The sequence below is a fragment of the Corapipo altera genome, unplaced genomic scaffold (genome assembly GCF_003945725.1).
Source record: "Corapipo altera isolate COAL_440 unplaced genomic scaffold, ASM394572v1 55, whole genome shotgun sequence".
Classification (NCBI taxonomy): domain Eukaryota; kingdom Metazoa; phylum Chordata; class Aves; order Passeriformes; family Pipridae; genus Corapipo; species Corapipo altera.
This window is the reverse complement of record NW_020884882.1, coordinates 2864748-2883696: the sequence shown is the minus strand read 5'-3', so window position 1 is coordinate 2883696 and position 18949 is coordinate 2864748. Positions and strand designations below refer to the sequence as shown.

The 18949-nt window shown below is 48.0% G+C and overlaps 1 protein-coding gene and 1 long non-coding RNA gene across 6 annotated transcripts in view; both read left to right on the top strand.

Annotated features, from left to right (window-relative positions):
• Window positions 1–2122: 2122 nt before the first annotated feature.
• Window positions 2123–18949, top strand: part of POC1A (POC1 centriolar protein A) — a 57625-nt gene continuing 40798 nt past the window's right edge. For 2 of the 5 annotated variants that reach the window (XM_027640060.1, XM_027640059.1), the window contains exons 1-6: window positions 11084–11153; window positions 12382–12466; window positions 13177–13348; window positions 16001–16180; window positions 17265–17372; window positions 18712–18827. In XM_027640060.1, the coding sequence (XP_027495861.1) occupies window positions 11136–11153; window positions 12382–12466; window positions 13177–13348; window positions 16001–16180; window positions 17265–17372; window positions 18712–18827 (679 nt within the window). In that variant the 5' untranslated portion in view covers window positions 11084–11135. Of the gene's footprint in view, window positions 2563–11083; window positions 11154–11964; window positions 12080–12381; window positions 12467–13176; window positions 13349–16000; window positions 16181–17264; window positions 17373–18711; window positions 18828–18949 lie in introns of those variants that run through there. The other 3 variants (XM_027640062.1, XM_027640061.1, XM_027640063.1) reach the window with 3 other exon arrangements.
• LOC113945654 lies at window positions 9075–10601 on the top strand. Its single transcript, XR_003527158.1, has 2 exons — window positions 9075–9160; window positions 10178–10601. It is a non-coding gene; the product is annotated as an uncharacterized LOC113945654 (long non-coding RNA).

Below are 18949 nucleotides of genomic sequence, written 5' to 3'. Positions count from 1 at the left end.
TCGGGTCATTTGCACTGATTCCTCTGGCATGAAGAGGGTTTACTCCACACAAAGACTTGTTGCAATGTGTTTCAACAAGGGAAACACTTTTTTCTTGCTTGGCAGAAGTATTTGTAGCCACACTGAAAGGCTAGTTTGTTACCAGGGAGCTTGTAAGATGTTTGTCCACTTAATCACAAAAAACTGCAGAGACTGTAAGGATGTTTCTGCAGGTGTCAGAGGCGCCAGCTGGAAGGGAAAAGCAACAAGAATGCCTCCCCATGCTGCTGCCATCTGCCAAGTCATGAGTGCCACCCTGCAATGTCATCACTGTGGGACATGGGCACCATGGTGGTGTTTGAGAATGTCCCACGGGAACCCACAGTCAGCACCAGTTGGTACTGGTCGGCCTTTGGTTGGTATTTGGCAGGACAGAGCCTGGCTGGCCAGAGCAATGGCTGCAGAAGAAAGGTTGAGCCCAAATGAGAGAGGATGATTTTAAAGGGAGGCATCAACAGCTAAAATCTCCTCTTCCTCAGACAAGCTGGGGGAGTCCTCAGGTTCAGCTTCTCTGGCCTCTACTAAGTGGGATAGTCAAGCAGCTGTGGATGTTGCTGTAGGAGCAATGACAGCACTGACTGAAAGAGGCATTCCTCCTTCTTCCAAGGGGAGCAGTGGCTAAACTGAAGACCTCTCCTTTCTCAAGCAGCTCTGGGAAATTTCTCACAGTGATGAGTTTCGTTCCGTTTGGTGGGTTGGTGATGGATTCTTTGTTGCCATCAATAAAGAAATGTTCAAGGATGAGGTGCTGGCGAGAAGAGGACTTGGCAGAGCTTTTGGAATGGAGAGCATGAGCAGTTTTCCTCATCAACTTGACCTGTACGGGCTGTGTGAACTGCCATGTCCAGTTTGTCTAACTCCAGGGATGAATTCCAGCAGAAGAAGAAGTAGCTGCTTCAGCTCCTACAAAGGTACATCAGTTCCTTTACACATGAACTGCTGGGAGAGACTGATGTTCATACCAAATAAGCCTCAGACATAAATGTCCTCACTTTCATTGCTTCTCAGGGCATTTCTCAGGTGAAAACCCCAGGGCTTGTTATCACTTAACAGAACCATATTGTAACATTTGGGAGTGCCTAAACTTGAGGTTTCATATGCCCCTAAAAGTCCTTTTCAATACCCAAGTTTGGCTTTTGTCTAAAACTAACAGTCTTTGTTCTCATGTATTTGTGGTTTTCAGGCTTGAACTAACTCTCCTCCTTTGCACTTTTTAGCTTCTGTGAATCTGTTACAGCCCCAGCTTTAAGATGGAGTATCCCCAGCTGCTGGAAAGGTACAAGCCAAGAGTGGGCTGCAAAAGGAGAGCCCCAGCTGCATCATGTCAGGATGAGGAGCTGGAGGAAAGCTGCCAGGATCTTCGTCCTGCACAGAGAACTGCTGCTGGCGTGGAGAAGGAGGTGTTCACACCAGTTCCAGCACAGGACATGCAGGTGTCTCCTCACAGAGTCCTTACTCGCCAAGGTAAAGCAGGCTAATGGCTAATGCATGTCCCTGCATACACGGACCCTGTACACCCTGAGATGCTGCTCCCCCAGTTCCCAACCCTGCTGGAGAACTTCTGGGCTGCCCCATCTCTGTCACCACCACTCAGCAGCCAGGCCCCAGCTGGCCTCCAGTGTGCTGATCCAGCTGCACCAGGCTGCACCTCCCACACCACAGCTGCCACTTTTGGCACCAGGGTGGGCTGTCCCACCTTTCCCATGTGCAATCCAGCACAGTTCCCTGGGCTGGTTCCTCTCCCTGATATCCCCAAGGACATTTCTGCAGGTGTCAGAGGGGCCCAACTGGAAAGCTTCCCAAAGGGGCACTGGGATGCCCAAGGCTGCAGCCATCCCTGCTCCTCCCTGAGGAGCATGGGCACCACAGTGACATGTCAGAACACTCCATTGGAACCTACAGTCAGGGGCATCAGCTGGCCTTTGCCTGCTGACTGGCAGAACGAGGTATGGCTGTGCAGGGCCATGGTCAATGAGGGAAGCTTCAGTCCACCTGTAGCAAAAGAAAAGGGAGCTGATTCCCACAGAAACAACACCCCTTTCTACTCCAGATGCACTGGGGCAGCGAGCTGACACAGCTTCCCCTGGCCTGCCAGGACAGGGGGAAATTGTGCCCTGTGACACTGCCACACAAGTGATGGAGAAGGAACAGGACATCCAGCCTAGCAGGGACAGACGCAAGACCAAACGAGGCCCTTCTGTTTCCAATGAGAGCACAGGCAAGGACGGTCAATTCTCACCCCTGTGCTTTCCACAGAAACTTTGGGAAATGCTGGAAAGCGACCAGTTTCGGTCCATTTGGTGGAGCAATGGTGGAAAATGTGTTGCAATCAATGAAGAACTCTTCAAAGAGGAGGTGCTGGGCAGGGCAGGACCTCAACGGGTTTTTAACACGCAGAGAATCAAGAGTATTATTCGCCAGCTGAACAGCTATGGATTCTCCAAAGTGCAGCAGGATGACCAGAGATCTGCCTCCTTGCCTGAATTCCTGGCAGAGGAAGCAGCAGTTTCTGCTCACAGCCAGGTACAGCAGCTGCTCTGCACATCAACTAATACTTGTGGTAGTCTTGGGGGAGAGAGGGACCTTCACTGCAAATAGGGCCTCACCATAGAAGAGATGTAGGTGGGAATGAGAGGTCTGGTTTTCATTTTGTTCTCAGGCCGTGCTCAGGCAGGTTTCAGTTAGTCTTTCTGACTACTAGAAATGCAGATATGACACAGTTTGGTGAGATCTGCTGAGTCTGAGCCCATTAAAGGGAAAGACAGACTCAGCATAACCAAATGTCTTTGCTCTGTGTCTTGCTGTACCAAACCTGAAACCTTCCTGCAGCACCTGCCGAATGCCAAGCAGATGCATTTAAGGAGTACAGGGTTACCTGACTGTTCATGTCCACACTGAAGCTGCTGAAAAATAGTGGTATTTGGCTTTTGAAAGCAGTTGTTCTCCTTTTGAAAATCCTACACTGCTCTGTCCCCAGAGGGCAAAACCCCAGGGGTGGCAATGACTGAACACAATTTTCACATAATGCTTTAGCCTGAGCTTTAGGTCCCATACAGCCCTCAGAGCCCTTTTCTGTGTCCATGCTCTTCCTCTTTTGCAATTCAGAGTCCTAGTTCTTGTAGCTTGGGGTTTTCCATCTTAGGATGATGGCAACTAACTCTTCTCCCTTGCCTGTTTTAGATCCTCTACTACTATAACCCCTGCTTCAACAGAGCACATCCCTGGCTGGTGGAAAGGTGCATGAGGAGAGCTGCCCTCAAACGGAGAGCCCCAGGTGCAGCAGAGTTGGGTGAAAGGCCCCTTCAGAAGCCCAGAGGGTCAGTCTGTGGAAATATGCAGGTGTCTCCTAAAGCCCACCCATGCCCACTGGCAGCTGCTCCCTTGCTTCCAGAGCCTGATGGAGCACAGTACAGATATAAAGTCTAATATAATTAATTATAGATAAAGCCTAATATAGTCGGTAATAAACTGTTTGAACAATAAGCCTTTTCCAGTTGTCCTGCCCTATTTGAACAGTGGAAAACACTGCTCTTATGTAGTTCTGTGGCTTTATTGTTCCCACTTGTCCTTTAGTGGCCTTAGCAAGACAGATGTCCCAGCACAAGCATGTGGAAATGCTATGGTAGCACCAAGAGGTGCAGCAAAGGCTGAGCTCCTGTTGGCACAGGACAGAAGGGCAGCCAGATGCCTCTTCTCCCTGAGGATGAAATGCTGGAAGAGCAAATGACCTGTGCAAGGAAGCGACTGGTTTGGGTGATGGGCAGTGGGCTAAACTCACTCTCAGGTTCTGCCTGCCTCAAACTGGCTTGGAAATACTTCACTGCAGAAGGTACTGGCTTTGCTAACTGCAGTCTGTTCACAGAGGGGAAAGTGCTGTGGGGGAAAAGGTCAGGGGTGTGCCACAGATTTAATGCTGGTTGGAACCAAAGGCTGCTCTGGTGTTTTGCAAACAAAGGCATCTTTCCCTTCAGCATGTAAAGGCGGCAAATGTAACAGATATTTAGGGTTGTTCTGCAGTCTGCCCTGGTCACACTGATCTGCCATTCCTCTCCACATCGTGCAGGAATGGTATGTGGGAAGGAGAGCAGGCAGCCACCCTGGGTCTTCAGGAGGTGCAAGGCCCCTGGGACTGTAGAGCTTTAGAAGAAGGACCGGGCAGTTTTGTGCTTGCCTGTGCTGACCAAACTCAGTGCTGTCAGCAGGAGTTTCTCTAGTAAGGTTGATGTCCCCCTCCCCACTCTACTCTCAGCATGCCTGACTGTTCATCCTTTTAGCTCTTCCCATGTAACACCTTGCATGGAAATTTGATACCTGTCAGCAGGGGCAGACTGATACACTCCTCTGAGTGAGGACCCGGACTTTTTGGAACAAAGACTTTTTCCATAGGATTATAGGCTTAAAAGTCAAGGCCAAACATGACCCAGCCCAGTGATAAACATTGCTTGGAAAGCAACCTAATGGAGAGAGATGGAAACTGAGGTAACTGGCACTGGTAATACTGATCTGGTTTGGTAGGTGGGTGGTGCTGGACTGTGCAGCATTACTTGCCCGAGCGCCAGGGTCTGTGTGGCAGTGCCCCTGCTGGGTGTGGATGCCTCACACGTGGCCCACACGTGGGGAATTCCGTGTCCCAAAGGTCTCAGCTTCACTCCTGTGAACTCAGTTAGCATTTTCCTAGTACCAGTCTCTTTGCACTTTGGGTTCTGGGTTGATGCAATCGTGAGTTCAGTGAAGCCTGAACTCCTCTCACCCCTGCAGGCACCAGCAGGGAAAGTTCAGGGACTGAAAGCAGCTGCCTGCCCTTGATCAGCAAGATCAGCAGAGCTGGTGCCACTGGTACCAAAGAATTTAGAGGTGGGTTTGAGCTACATTCCTGTAACAGATTTTAGGATTTTATAATGGTTTAAGACACTAGAACCAATGTAAGTGGTCAGAGAAACTTTGTAGATGCCAAGAACACTGATGATGGGATTCTGGCTGGATCCAGCTTGCCAGGTTTTCTCACTCCTGAATTCTTCTCCTTTAGGCTTGTTCTAGGAATGTGTGAGCTCCCTTCCCTCCTCCTCTCCTGGATGGCTGAAGAACTGTGTAGCTTCACACAGGGAGTAGCAGTGTATTCCTCTGGCACTCCAGCATATGTCCTGGTGTCACTGTGTCTCTCTGTCCCCTTGTCACCCTTCCCCTCAGCACTTCAACTACATGGCTGAGCAGTGAAAGTGGTACAAATCACCTGCAAAGACAAGGCAGCAAATAGAACATGGTATTGCAATTAACAGGGTGCTTTCTGGCTCTGTGTCCAGCAGTTGCTTCAGATCCGAGACAGAAATATTTTGTCTTGATGGTCTGAGCAGCTCCAGAGCCCAGGCTTTGCAGACCCTTTGCTTTACAACAGCAGAGACCCTCAGCATGCTGAGGGCTGAGGAGGGTTGGCAGCTCCCCCAGCCCTGTCAGCTGGTTCCTGTTGTTGCTGTGATCAGCTCCTGTCACTTTCCTCCCTCTTTCCAAGGCTCTGATAACAAGCACTGGGGCACCCAGGTAACCTTTGGCTGAGCTTCCTATTTAAACTCCCGTGGCTTTTGCTTCATTGCCTAGTTGTTACACAGCAGTAAAGATGTGTTCTGATAGCAGCAGAGGCTGCTCCCCTCCCCTTTCCCCTCTTATGCAGGATCAAAGCTCTCTGAATTTGCTTGAACAAATTTGCATTTAGGTCAGGGAGAGACTTACTTGAGGGAAAGATTTTTCTTTCTCCTGTCTTTTTCTTAACTCTGTAAGAAAGGATAATAAGCACAAAGGCAGGTGGGAGCAAAAAACTGTGGTCTATAAATAATTGGGTTTGGCACACATGGGAGGACAAAGTCATTAGTAAGAGAGAAAATAGCTGATGTGGTAGCAAGCTACATCTTCAGCTGATGTAAAGCAGCCTCTCCCCATGGAAGCAATGGGACCATGTCACTGCCATCAGCTGAGCTGCTTGGTGGACCTGTTCCCCTCTGCAGTGCCCAACCTGCCTGCAGCTGCCTCCTTATGCAGCAGCAGTGAGGGAGGTTGAACAGCAAGTCTCTGGACTACCAATCTTCATTTTTTGGCTCCTTGTAGCTATGTGCTTAGGCTGCCCAAGTCCCTGCTGTGCTCTTAGGATGCAAAGTGGCAATAACAGGGTGGCTGTCACACCCCAGACGGTCATTTTGACATATGCCAAAGCATTGCAGGGTTGGTTGCTCAAGGCTCCTGCCTCCATCTCTAGTGTGCATTGGGATGGGACACAAAACAGCTGTGGAAGACCCTGCTGGGATCGTAGTGGTCATGGAGATAGGATGACCTTGTTCTGGGAGTGCTGCTAGTGGCTGGGAGACCTGGGTGTAGTTGCTGGTTCCATCTTAGCATGTGCACATTGCCTTGACCAATTCCACATCTTTTGGGGCTTTCTCTGTAGATGGTAAAAATTTCTTCCCTCCGCTGGTCTTGTTGAGCCCCTCAGCTTTTTCAAATCTCATACACTGCCCCTCAGCTGGAATATTCTCAAAACTGCACAGGTGTGTGTAGAGACTGACGTGCCCAGCAGTTTAAGTATTAACAGGACACGTGAGAACTGAGGTTTGCAATATAGAAGTGGTAAACATTCAGTTTGGTTGCTAAACTTAGACCCACTCACTCTAGCGAGAAGTTCAGAGCTTTCTGAACTGGGCTCAAAGTCAAAGGTTAATTGTAATTTCATGGAAGAATGACTCACCTGAATTCTGGGTGGGTCTGATGCTCTGCAAGAGCTTTGCTGCTTTGCAGCGTGCAGGGACCACAGCCCTGGCAGGGCTGGCAATGCAAGGCTCTGTCGATGTGACAGAGGTGGCAGATCCTGGGCTTCTGGTCTCTTCCTGATTCGCGGTGATACAAATAAGGCCAGGGAAAATACCAGATAAAACCCGCTGGGAAATACCAGATAATGTCTAGGTCGCAAGCTGTGAAGTGGCATTTTAAAGAGGCGAACTCAGCGCTTTTTCCGCCCAGAATTATGGTAGTCCTCACAGAGAAGCTGACTGGTTTGGCCTGATTCATCTTTAATGAAATCATGTTGCGTTTTATCCCATTTTCCTGCTCATTTCTCCCTCTTTAGCAAGCGGACGCTGTCGGAAGCCCCCGCCTGCCCCCCGGTGGCCACCTGAGGGACGGCAGGAGTCCCTCCAGCCGGGGTGACACCGCGGGGACAGCACAGGGCCCGAGGTCCTTCTCCCTGCCCAAACCCAGGGCAGATAATGCCACAAAGATGTTTAAATGGCTGAATTGGGCTATCCAAGACCCCACCGCCTCCACCACTGCACCCGATGTGTGCCCATTGTTCCTGAGGGCCCTTTTTTCCCCCAAGACCTTGGCACGAATAGTCTTTAATTCTTTTTCTTTTGAGGTGTGTTCTTGACTGCCACAGGTGGGAATGACTTGCCAATGGGCTGTTGTCACCTTTGGCTGGTGGTATTGAGCAGTGGTACCCCAGGGCTGATGACTTGGTAAGAAAAGTGGCCATCCATGGCTACCAGTGTATTATCTAGAAGGTGGGTTAGGGGTTTCTGGGGTGGTGGAATCCTTCAATTGAAGCAAAGTTCCCACTTCATGCTTTTATCAGTGGGAGTGCAATCACATGTTTCTGGTTTTCTGTTGCTCTAAATTGGATTGTAAAAGGCTTCCTTAGTGCCTCAGGCATATTTAGAATCATTTATGTGTTCTTTTTTATTTCCTTGCAGAGAAAGAAAAGGTGATACTCAAATGCCAAAGCATTTAATGGGGAACAGCTCAGGCAATGCTGGAAACTGCTTCAAATTTCTAGATGCCAAATCCATAGCTATGTGGGCAGAAAGGCCATGTCTGAGGGAGGAATGTTTTTTTTCAGACACAGTAACTCAAAGGGCAGGGGGAATGCAGAGCTTTTCAGGCACAGAAACACCCTTGAACCAGCCAACTGACTATGGCAGGAGGGTAGTGCAGCAGGGAGAAGGATGGATGGCTTCCCTGCAAAGAGCAACTCATGGGATTGTGTTCATGGCTTTATGAACAAAGTAGGAGTGATCCAGAAAAAGGGAACCAGAACAGCTCCCGAACCAAGGATGCCTTGAGTGAGGGCTTGGGCTTTGCTCCCCCAGCCCCTGATTGCTGGACCATTCATGGCTGGAGAAGACACTGCTTTTGGGTCTCCTTCCAGAAACACAGTGTGTCCCCTGCTCCATCTCTCCCAGGTGGTTTTTAATCCACTAGTTAAAAATAGAAAAGGGCAATCCCTTTTGAGCAGTTTGCAAGGACAGTGGGCTGACACCAGGGAATACCTGCTGCTTTGGGGCAGGGGATGTCAGGAAAAGGATTGTCCGTACTGGAGCTGCTGCTTCTGCATTGCAGTGCCCGAGGGAGAAGGATTAAGGACAAACCTGCAGGTGTCAGAGAGGCCCAGCTGGAAAGCTTCCCAAAAAGGGCACTGGGATGCCCAAGGCTGCAGCCAGCCCTGCTCCTCCCTGGGGACCCACTGCTGGGTGCAGCCTCTCCTTCCCTGCAGCCATTCAGCACAGCTCTGTGGACTGCTGGGCTCTGCAATCCCACCACCGGTGCCTCTGGGAGGGAGAAGGAACAAGTGCCCTCCAGCAGCTTCTCCTCAGGCTGCTCCCCTCTGCCAGGGCACCACTGCCAACCATCACTGAGATGTCACCTGCGATGTCCCCACTCCACAGCACGGACACCACAGTGACATGTCAGAACATTCCACTGAAACCTGCAGTCTACTGGTGCCAGTTGGCCTTTGCCTTCTGACTGGCAGGACACGGGCGAGCTGTCCAGGGAGATGGCCATGGAGGGAGAGTTCTCCTCCCTTCGCTTTCCACAGAAACTTTGGAAAATGCTGGAAAGCAGCAGGTTTCTGTCAATTTGGTGGAGCGAGGGTGGAAAATGTGTGGCCATCAACAAAGATCTTTTCGAAGAGGAGGTGCTGGGCAGGGCAGGGCCTCGGCGGCTTTTTGACACACAGAAAATGAAAAGTTTCATGAGACAGCTGAATGTGTACGGATTCACCAAAACAAAACGGGATGACCAGAGATCTGCCTCCCTGCCTGAATTCCTGGCAGAGGAAGCAGCAGTTTCTGCTCACAGCCAGGTACAGCAGCTGCTCTGCACATCAACTAATGCTTGGAATAATCTTGGGGGAGAGAGGGACCTGCCCAGAAGGACCTTATTAGGTCTCATCATAGAGAGATCTCTATTTGTGGGTGGAGAAGCCACTTCTTACAAGGGGTCTCATAAAAAGGAGGGCAGAGGGTGACAGGACAAGGGATAATGGCTTTATACTGAATGAGAACAGGTTTAGATTGGATGTTAGGAAGAAATACTTTACTGGGATGGTGGTGAGGCAGGTGGTCTGGTTGCTGAGAGAGATTGTAGATGCCCTATTCCTGGAAGTGTTCAAGGCTTGGCTGGCTGGGTCCCTGAGCAACCCCATCTATTGAATGGCATCCCTGCCCAAGGCAGGAGGGTTGGAACAAGATGATCTTGAAGGTCCCTTCCAAGTCAAACCATTCTGTGATTCTATGATGGAGGAGACAGAGGTGGGAATGAGAGGTCTGGTTTTCATTTTGTTCTCAGGCCGTGCTCAGGCAGGTTTGAGTTAGTCTTTCTGACTACTAGAAATGCAGATAAGACACAGTTTGGTGAGATCTGCTGAGTCTGAGCCCATTAAAGGGAAAGACAGACCTAGCATAACCTGATTTCTCCAAATGTCTTTGCTCTGTGTCTTGCTGTACCGAACCCGAAACCTTCCTGCAGCACCTGCCAAATGCCAAGCAGATGCATTTAAGGAGTACAGGGTTACCTGACTGTTCATGTCCACACTGAAGCTGCTGAAAAATAGTGGCATTTGGCTTTTGAAAGCAGTTGTTCTCCTTTTGAAAATCCCTACACTGCTCTGTCCCCAGAGGACAAAACCCCAGGGGTGGCAATGACTGAACACAATTTTCACATAATGCTTTAGCCTGAGCTTCAGGTTCCACACAGCCCTCAGAGCCCTTTTCTGTGTCCATGCTCTTCCTCTTTTGCAATTCAGAGTCCTAGTTCTTGTAGCTTGGGGTTTTCCATCTTGGGATGATGGCAACTAACTCTTCTCCCTTGCCTGTTTTAGATCCTCTACTACTATAACCCCTGCTTCAACAGAGCATATCCCTGGCTGGTGGAAAGGTGCATGAGGAGAGCTGCCCTTAAACAGAGAGCCCCAGGTGCAGCAGAGATGGATGAAAGCCCCTTCAGAGGCCCAGACAGTCAGCCTGGGCAGTGAGGGCAAGCAGGGCTGGGCTTCACACAGGAGTCTTTCACCCGTGAGGACTGCACTGACCAAGGGATGGGCTGAAGCACCTCCCAGCACCTGCAGCCCCAACCCTGCACGTGGGCCCCAGACGTGGCACATCCCGGAGATCGCAGAGAGCCGGCAGACAGCTGATTTCTAATTAATTTCTAATTAAAAGCGTTGTTACTAAATAGAGCCGAATAGAGTTGGAATAAAAATATTTTAGTCGAGTTGGTATTAAACCGTTGGAAGAACAACCCTTCCCAGTTGTCCTCTGCTCTTTGCACAGCCCCGGGGTGAGACCCCATTTGAAAACCCACAGACCCCAGCAGAGGCAGCTCATCTACCACCAGCTGAGCCATTTATCGGAAGAGCCCAGCCCGGGATCATAGCCTTAGAGAGCACAAGTGTGTGTTACTCCACTGGCCGAGACCCAGGGATCTCCTCCACCAGGCTCTGGACCCACCCGACCCCGAGAGCAGGAGCGGGGCAGAGGACTCCGGCGGTTGGGCACTGCAACAGGCACGAAGCGCCAAGCCTGCCCAGAGTAACCGACCTCTGGGAAGCGGGAAGGAGCTGAGCTTCCCTAACACCCCGAGCCCCCTGACGGAGCCAGCCGTGCTCAGAGGGAGCGGCTTTCACGGCAAGGGCTTGTTTTACCGCCGTGAGGAGCTCAGCGAGTCCCGCCCGGCCCCCGCCACGGCGGCCCCTCACGGCCAGGCCCGCCCCCCGCAGGGCGGGGCCGTTGCTACGGGGCGCGCGCGGCGCGGGAAGCGAACGGCGGCCGCGGGGCGTCATGGCCGCCGTGTGCCTGGTGAGGGGCGGCCGGGCCGCCGGAGCGGGGCCTCCGGGGCGCAGCGGGGTGTTGGGGGCGCTGGCGCTGAGCGGGGGTGGTGCGAGGGGTCCCCGGCTGTGTCGGTGGGGGGCGGCCCTTGGGCCGTTGTGTCGCCGCCGGGGGGGTTGGAAGGCAGGGGTGGTGCCGGCCGAGGGGTGTTTGGTGCTGTGCGGGGCTGTGGGGCCGCGGTGGCGGTGGGAGGCGGTGCTGGGGTTGGGGGGGGTTAGTGCTGGTGGGGGTGGGCTGTGGGGTGGCGGGTTGCTGGTGGGGCTGGGGGCAGAGGGGTTTGCTGGAGCTCGGTGCTGCCCAGGGGGCCCGGGGTGTCGGGGGGCTGTGGCAGCTGGGGCTGAGCTGTGCCTGTGTGTAGGGGCACCTCTAGGCTGTTGGGGGGGCTCTGGGTCTGGGGAGCGCTGGTGCTGGGTGTTGTGGGGGGAAGTCAGCCCTGTTCTGGGGCTGGGCTCTGGTTTGAGCAGGGTGGGGTTGTGGTCAAGTCCTGAAGGGCAGAAGGCTGTGGTGGGCACTACCAGGGGGTCAGAGGCTCTGTGTGTGTGTGACAGCAGGGGTTGAAGCCTGATCAGCCTGTCCTGGTGTCTGGGCGATTTTCAGGTGTTAAAAGCTCTTGTAATGGTTCTCTCGGGTTTTTGTTTGTTTCTCTGCCTGGCCTCAGGCTTTGTTTGGCCTTTGCAGCAAGGTGCTGTGTAGGGGCATGCTGTGTTCCCCAGGTGTAGGGGATGGGTAGTGGGTCAGTCTGTTGTGCTGCAGTTCTGATCCCTCCTGCCTGTTTCAACAGGTGTGGTAAATCTTGCAAATTTGCCTCTTCTGTGCAAATAGTGGCCTCTTTGCTACACCTGAGCTGGGATGAGCAGCTATCAGAGCAAAGATGAGCTTGACTGCCTGCTCAGGTGGTATGGACATGGCTTGTCTGTCTATAGTCAGCTTTGGGGTCTCTATACCAGCATCATAAAAATGCATGAGGGATTCGTGCAAAGTCATGTAAGATCCAAGCTAATAACTGCTTGGATAATTTGCCTCTTTTAAAGTTTGTGATACATGTGAAATTTGTGTTTTGTGTTGTGCAGTGTTCTTGTCTCTGCCTGGCTTTTGTGGGGTGAATATGTGGTTTTGCTCACCTGTTGTAGAAATAAAATGGTTTAATTGTACCAAGATGGTTCTTAATCTATGGTGTCTGAACATTGTTGTCTTCTAGGAAGATCCAACCCTGGAGAGACACTTCAAAGGCCACAGAGATGCTGTCACTAGCGTGGACTTCAGTCTCAATAAGAAACAATTGGGTAAATAGTCTGTGTTTTGGTGGCCAGATGGTAAAGAAAGAGCTTCTCTGCTCTATTTAGATGGAGAGAGAAGTGGAGGTGCTGAGCTCTGCAACAACAAAAAGTCTTGCTGGCCCTTCCTGCTAACAGCAAACTGAGCACTGCTCTAGTCACCTTGCAAGCCTGTGTTTCTCATATGTTGCTAAGAATTGCTGAGCTGACTTTGATCAGTGTTTTCAGAAGGGAGAGATGCTGGAGGGAGATGTAGCCAGGTTACCTTTACGTCACCAACTGTAACGTCACCAACAGTCACTCACTGCTCTCTGTAATCTGTGGTGTTATTTGATATTTAACCTGCTGCAGCTGACACCTGCCTCTGCTTCCCAATAAGAAAGTGATGAGATAACCTTCATTCACAGGCCTTCTGTGTATTCCATGAGTGTGTATTTAACTGAAAAAAGCTTTACAAACCTGTGTGGCTTCTGCCTCTGCAGCTGTTGCCTGTCCAGGCTCTTGGAAGTGAATTGTCAGTCGGAGGCAATGCATGGCTGGCCTTGTTTTGTTCGAATTGCTAATGAAGTACACGATGTGCAATACACTGGTGAAGCTTCAAGGACAGTGTACCTGAGACTGCTGGAAGCAGGGTAGTGAACTGAGTGTGAAATGTAGGTTTAGTGTAATTGGAGGAGAACTAAGGCAAGTTTGGTTTTGTTTTTCCTTTTTTATTTCAGCAAGTGGCTCGATGGATTCGTGCCTGATGATCTGGAGCATGAAACCTCAGATGAGAGCCTATCGCTTCGTGGGCCACAAAGATGCAGTGATGTGTGTCCAGTTTTCACCTTCTGGTCACCTGGTGGCTTCAGGCTCCAGAGACAAAACAGTCCGGTTATGGATCCCTAGTCTGTGAGCACCTGTTCCCTTCTGTCTCTCTTTGTGTTTTAACCATGGCTTGGGATTTCTCCTTGCTTCTTGGTAGCAGTTCTCCAGCTATGGGACTGGGATCTGTTTGAGGGAAAGTAGAACCACTTAATGTGAGGCCTCTGACAGAGGAGAGATAATTTGGTCTTGAAATTGTGTGGAAAACAAAACCAAAATCCTTTGCAAAGATTAAAATCCATTGTAACTTTTTATGCAAATGTAACAAGCTGCTGATGTAACCCATCAGTGGTGAGCTGTTGGATTTTTCTTACTTAACACTTCCTGAAACAAACAGGAGAGTACTGAAGGACTTGTGCTTGAAGACCTAATCTTGCTGCAAGGAATGAGAAGCATTTTGTGGGCAAGATGCAGAAAAGCACCTGCCAATGTTTCCTCTGGTCTCTCCTTTCCCACAGTAACAGTGGAGTTGTTTCTCTGAATGGACAGGGATGTGAATAGGGGTTGGAGATTCTTTTGCTTGTGAGCTTGTAAATTGCAACTGTCAGAAGACTAAAGGAAAAAAGCAGACCTGATGATTGTGGTGGCAGATAAAAGGCATTTAAAAAACAAACAAACAAAAAACCCCCAACAAAACTCAAACCTAACAAAACCACACAAAATATATACCCAAACTTTAAAATAAATAGGTTGCTTCAGGAACCTGGTGAAGCATTGTTTGTTTTTGATGGGTTCTTATGTTATGATTACACATTGGAAACTTTATTTGGTCTATTAAACCTAAGTGATCTCTGTCATGGAACTGATGTGTTCTGAAAGTGACTTTTTAAAATTCATGATAAAAGTGCTTTTAAATATCTTAATTATAATGGAAATTACAATCTGCAAATTTTAGTTCTACTTGACTATAAATTATTTTTTAAATTTATTTATTTCAGTTCAACTTTCCTATAGGGAATGATCACAAGGACATATTGGCATGGATGTTATTAAAAGCCACAAGGTGGATTAGGATTAAAATTTAACCTTGCTGCTCATCAATCCCCTACAAAGACGGAGACTGACACTGTCATTTTGCTGTCTCCAGAGCTGATAACACAGAATACTTAAAATAAATACTTAGGGTAAATTACAGCACAAACTTGTCAGAGTTCTCAGAAGCTAATGTATATATTTTTAGAAAGGACTGAGATGTGATGGGAAAACTGAGTGTGTGCTTGGGTGATTCTGTCCTGGTTGCTTAGCCACGTGAACTCTGAGGTCGAAACTGTACCTTTGGCTCTCAAGTCATATCAGAAAAGGGCTGCTCTGGAAAGGGAGTTCTTGTTATGCCAGTTGTTGATACCTTGGTGCATGGCACCTGGAGTCTGTGTTTAATATTCTTTGTCAGTTTACCTTCTCCAAATGTAACAACAGAGTGGTGATGTTGAATCAGGTTTGAGGCCTTCAAATTGACACTTCTGCACTGTCGTTAAAAGGGGAGAGAGAACCTGCCCCATGGTCTGTGGGGTAGGACTTTATTTCCAAATAATCTCAAAATTTACAGTCCCTTATTACAAGGGCAATATGTTACTGAAGGAGCTAATGCTGCTGTGGATTTCTGTCTTTGGGATTTGTTTTTTTATGGGCCATGATGCCAGAATTTTATAGTTGCTTGTTTCTGCATGAGATTTCTTCAGAGTTGTGGATATTCTGTAGTTTTGCCCAGAAAGAAAACTTTCCTGAGAAGTAACCTTTACACTTACTTGCCTTGTGGCAGACAAAGGATTAAATAAAACTAGGCAGCTCTGACCTTTTCTGAAGAGGGAGGGAATATTGCTGGAAGGTGGGTAGTATTTTGATTTTTTGGCCTTTGTGGTTTTGGTAGTCCTCAACCTCAGCATAAAGTTAAATCCTAGCAGAGAAGGGAGTGAACCATCATGTTTTTCTCTTCAGTCTGTGAATATGGAGCTCCTGATGGACTAAGAGTTCCATAAACCTGTTGGATCTCTAAATATGTTGCACTTTGTGTCTCTAAATATGCCTTGCATTTATTTGCCAGAAGAATGCCTCTTGCATTTATTTGCATTTATGTGTAAAGAAGAATAACAGTGCCCTGACTCTGTTCTTGTCTGGCTGAGTTAATAGTGGTTTGCTCACAGCTGTACAGCATCAGGTGTGCTGAATTTAGTTGTGTTATTTCTTGTGTGATGCTGCATTGGAATTGTCCACGTGGAGCTTGAGTCTTTACAGGAACAGTTGTGAGGTCATTGCTTGCTTGGCTCTGTCCAGATGAACTGTGAAAAACCTCCCTGCTCACCTGCCTTGCAGCAAAGGGCCAGGCAACAGCACCTCAACATCTTCTTTTATATTGATATTTCCATAAATGTTGTTTAAAATGGTTGCACAAACTGGCAGTAGCATTTCTGCCCCTTATAGGAAATGTGGGTTGTTTCCTGTTGGATTGTGCTCCAGTTTTCAACTGGAACAACTAGTTTTAGCTGTCTATTCTGTGTAGCTTGGGAAGCAGGAGCAAGTTTGGGGTTGATCAATGTTTTTTTCCTGGTGTAATCATGTGCAGCTCCCATAGAAACTGTGGTTAGTAGCACTGCTCAGTGTACAGCAGCTGTGTGTTTTCAGGAACATAATGCCTTTGCTGCCCTGTTGTGCAGTTTTAAAGGGCTCTTTCCTTCTGTGCAGCAAAGGAGAATCGACTGTGTTCAAGGCTCACACGGCAACTGTAAGAAGTGTTAGCTTCTCCAGTGATGGCCAGTCCATAGTTACAGCTTCTGATGACAAAACAGTCAAAGTGTGGACGGTTCACAGGCAGAAGTTTCTGTTCTCACTGAGTCAGCACATCAACTGGGTTCGCTGTGCCAGGTGAGTACGGCCCTGTGGCAAATGGAGATGGGGATTTATCCCTCAAAGCAGGGACTGAGTGTCATGGGCTGGTGTAACACGTTTCTGTTCAGGGTGATTCAAGTGTGTCTGGTGACTGCAATATATTGCTGACCTGCAGAGAGATCCCTTTAGATGACAGTCTGCACCCCCCACTGTGTGTTTCTCTGTGATCTTTGTGAAGCAGAGACTTCCCTGCTTTGTGATTTCTTCTGTGCTTTGCTTTTACCTGGTAAAGCTTTTGTTCCTGTTGCTAACAGGAACAAAAGGAGAGATTTCTACTTTTATTTCATCTTAGTTAGTTTAGACTTATGCCTCTAGTTAAGATGATCACCTGTGCTCCTTCCAAAAGGCTGTAAGTGCTGCCCTAATAATAACATTACTTCCTGGTAAATGTCTCAGGTTTGGTTTTGAGGAGTTTTTTATGTATATATGTATCTAGGATAAAGCCACAGTTTCTCTGAAGGTGAAAAGTTCATTACAGTTCTGGACTGTGGTGGTGGCAGTGGCTGATAGCTCTGTAGATGCCCACAGAAGAGCAGAAAGGATGTTTTTCCAGTATGTCTGATGATGTTCTCTAGTTAGGGACTCAAGTCTTGATCCTATAACGTGTGTGCCTTTGAAGAGAGATCTTGATTTGTCGTGTATATAAGATTTTGAAATGGGAGCTTAATATGCCCTAAGGCACTGGAATGGGAAAGGTTCTGCTGCAACTGTTGCCTTGTGAGTAATTGTGTTGCTCTGAACTCTTGTGGCAAAGGCGGGAATTGTTTTGAATCAGGGTAGAGAAACAACTTGAGACACACTTAAATTGAAACAAGTAGGACAGGAGATCTTAAGTCATACTCAAGACTATCCTGAGAGTTATTTTATGTGCTTGAGGAATTAGAGATAGTTTGGGGACTTACAGCTTGTTTTCTTTTCCATTTACTTAGTAATTGGGTTTTTAGTCTTACTGATGCCAGTGTAACTTCTTGAAGAACAAGGTGTGTTTACCAGCATACCTTGACAGCTGGCCAAATCCAGTTGACCCTGTACACCTTAATTTCTATAACTCTTGTTTTAGGTTCTCTCCTGATGGGCGATTGATAGTGTCATCTAGTGATGATAAAACTGTCAAGCTGTGGGATAAGACCAGCAGAGAATGTATCCACTCCTTCTGCGAGCACGCGGGGTAAGTACCTGGGGGTGAAGTCTGAAACGGGGTGCTCAGTGAACATACACCTGGTTTGTGAAGTTCAGAGGTGTCCTCCTCCTGGAAATCCTAAAACTGCTGAAAAAATCCTTAGCACTTGTTACAAAAGCAGCCAGTGTGAGGTGAGATGCAAAAGAAGTTTCCAGAATTTGTTGACACCTTATGACTGCCAGGTCTATTTTTTGTCTTGGAATTACACAAGTTGCAGCTGGGAGGGTTGTATTTCAGTAACTGTTCAACACATCAAGCCTCAGTTTCTTTGTGTTTATTTATTTTTGCAGATACTTAACTTCTTTATTTCCTTCTATATTTCCTCTTCTAGCTATGTTAAGATCTTTTATTTTGCTCTGAGTTGACATAAATTAAAAGTGGAAAAGTCTACTGGCTTGGATGCTTTGTTTCACCCTCAAAATTTTAAGTAACAAGGTTATTAAAAAAACCCCCACTTTGTATTCAGAAAAGCAGCTGTTGAATTTGGAATGTTTAGCCACAGCAAAAAGTTCATTTGTCCAGAAACATAAAACAAGTCCTTAGAGAACTGACAAACTTCCTAATTCCTTGCTGCATTGAATTTTTAAGTACAAAGTTCACTCCAGGTAATATCCAATGATTTTAAGACAAATTCAGACAGCGTTATTTTTTCCACTGCTCTTAAGAATATGGTTTGTCCGAACAACCTTTTAAAATATCTCAACTTCTCCAGCATTTATTACAAGAATACTCAAAGGATAATTAATTTTATCCAATTTGTTGTGTCTATTGAGTGGAGTTACAGGATGCCCTTAACCAAAGATTCTGAAGGTTTTATTGTACTTACGTGTTCAGAATAAAAATTGATTTCATTCAGGTCCAGAAAGAAATTTGGCCTCAGCCTCACTACCTTCCAAGTGGCAATATATAATTTCAGGCACAAATTCACTAAGTTCCATCTTAAAATTAGTTAATAGAAGAAAAATATCTGTTCAGTCTTGTACACAGCGCTCTGGAAATAATGTTCATTTAATAGAGAATTATGGAAACATTAAATGAGCACTTGAAAATGCTGTTGTGACAGTTGGATCCATCAGATTTCAGGAGACTTGTGTCTACAGCTCCTACACCTGCACTGCAGGCTGTTGAGATGGTGTGTTTGGTAGGATCCTGCATTCTGCTTGGGGTTAGGAGCAAGGCCTTAAGAGAAATTCAGCAAAATAAATTTTCAGATCATCTCCTCCTTAATCTTCAATGAGTCACAATGCAGCTTCCCTTCCAGAAAAGGCTTTTTTTGATCTTTAGCAAGAGTTGAGTGTTACCAGTTGGATTGAATTGCCCCTTGCAGGTTTGTGAATCACGTGGATTTCCATCCCAGCGGGACGTGCATCGCCGCGGCCGGGACGGACAGCACGGTGAAGCTCTGGGACGTCAGGATGAACAGGCTGCTTCAGCATTACCAAGGCAAGTTAAGACCTTGCACAAGTTGAACCTTTCCATGTATTAATATGAATTGCTCTGAAGTCCAAGGAATGTTTCTCCATCACCTGCTGCTTGTCCGAAAAGGCACTGGGTGAGGCCTGCCA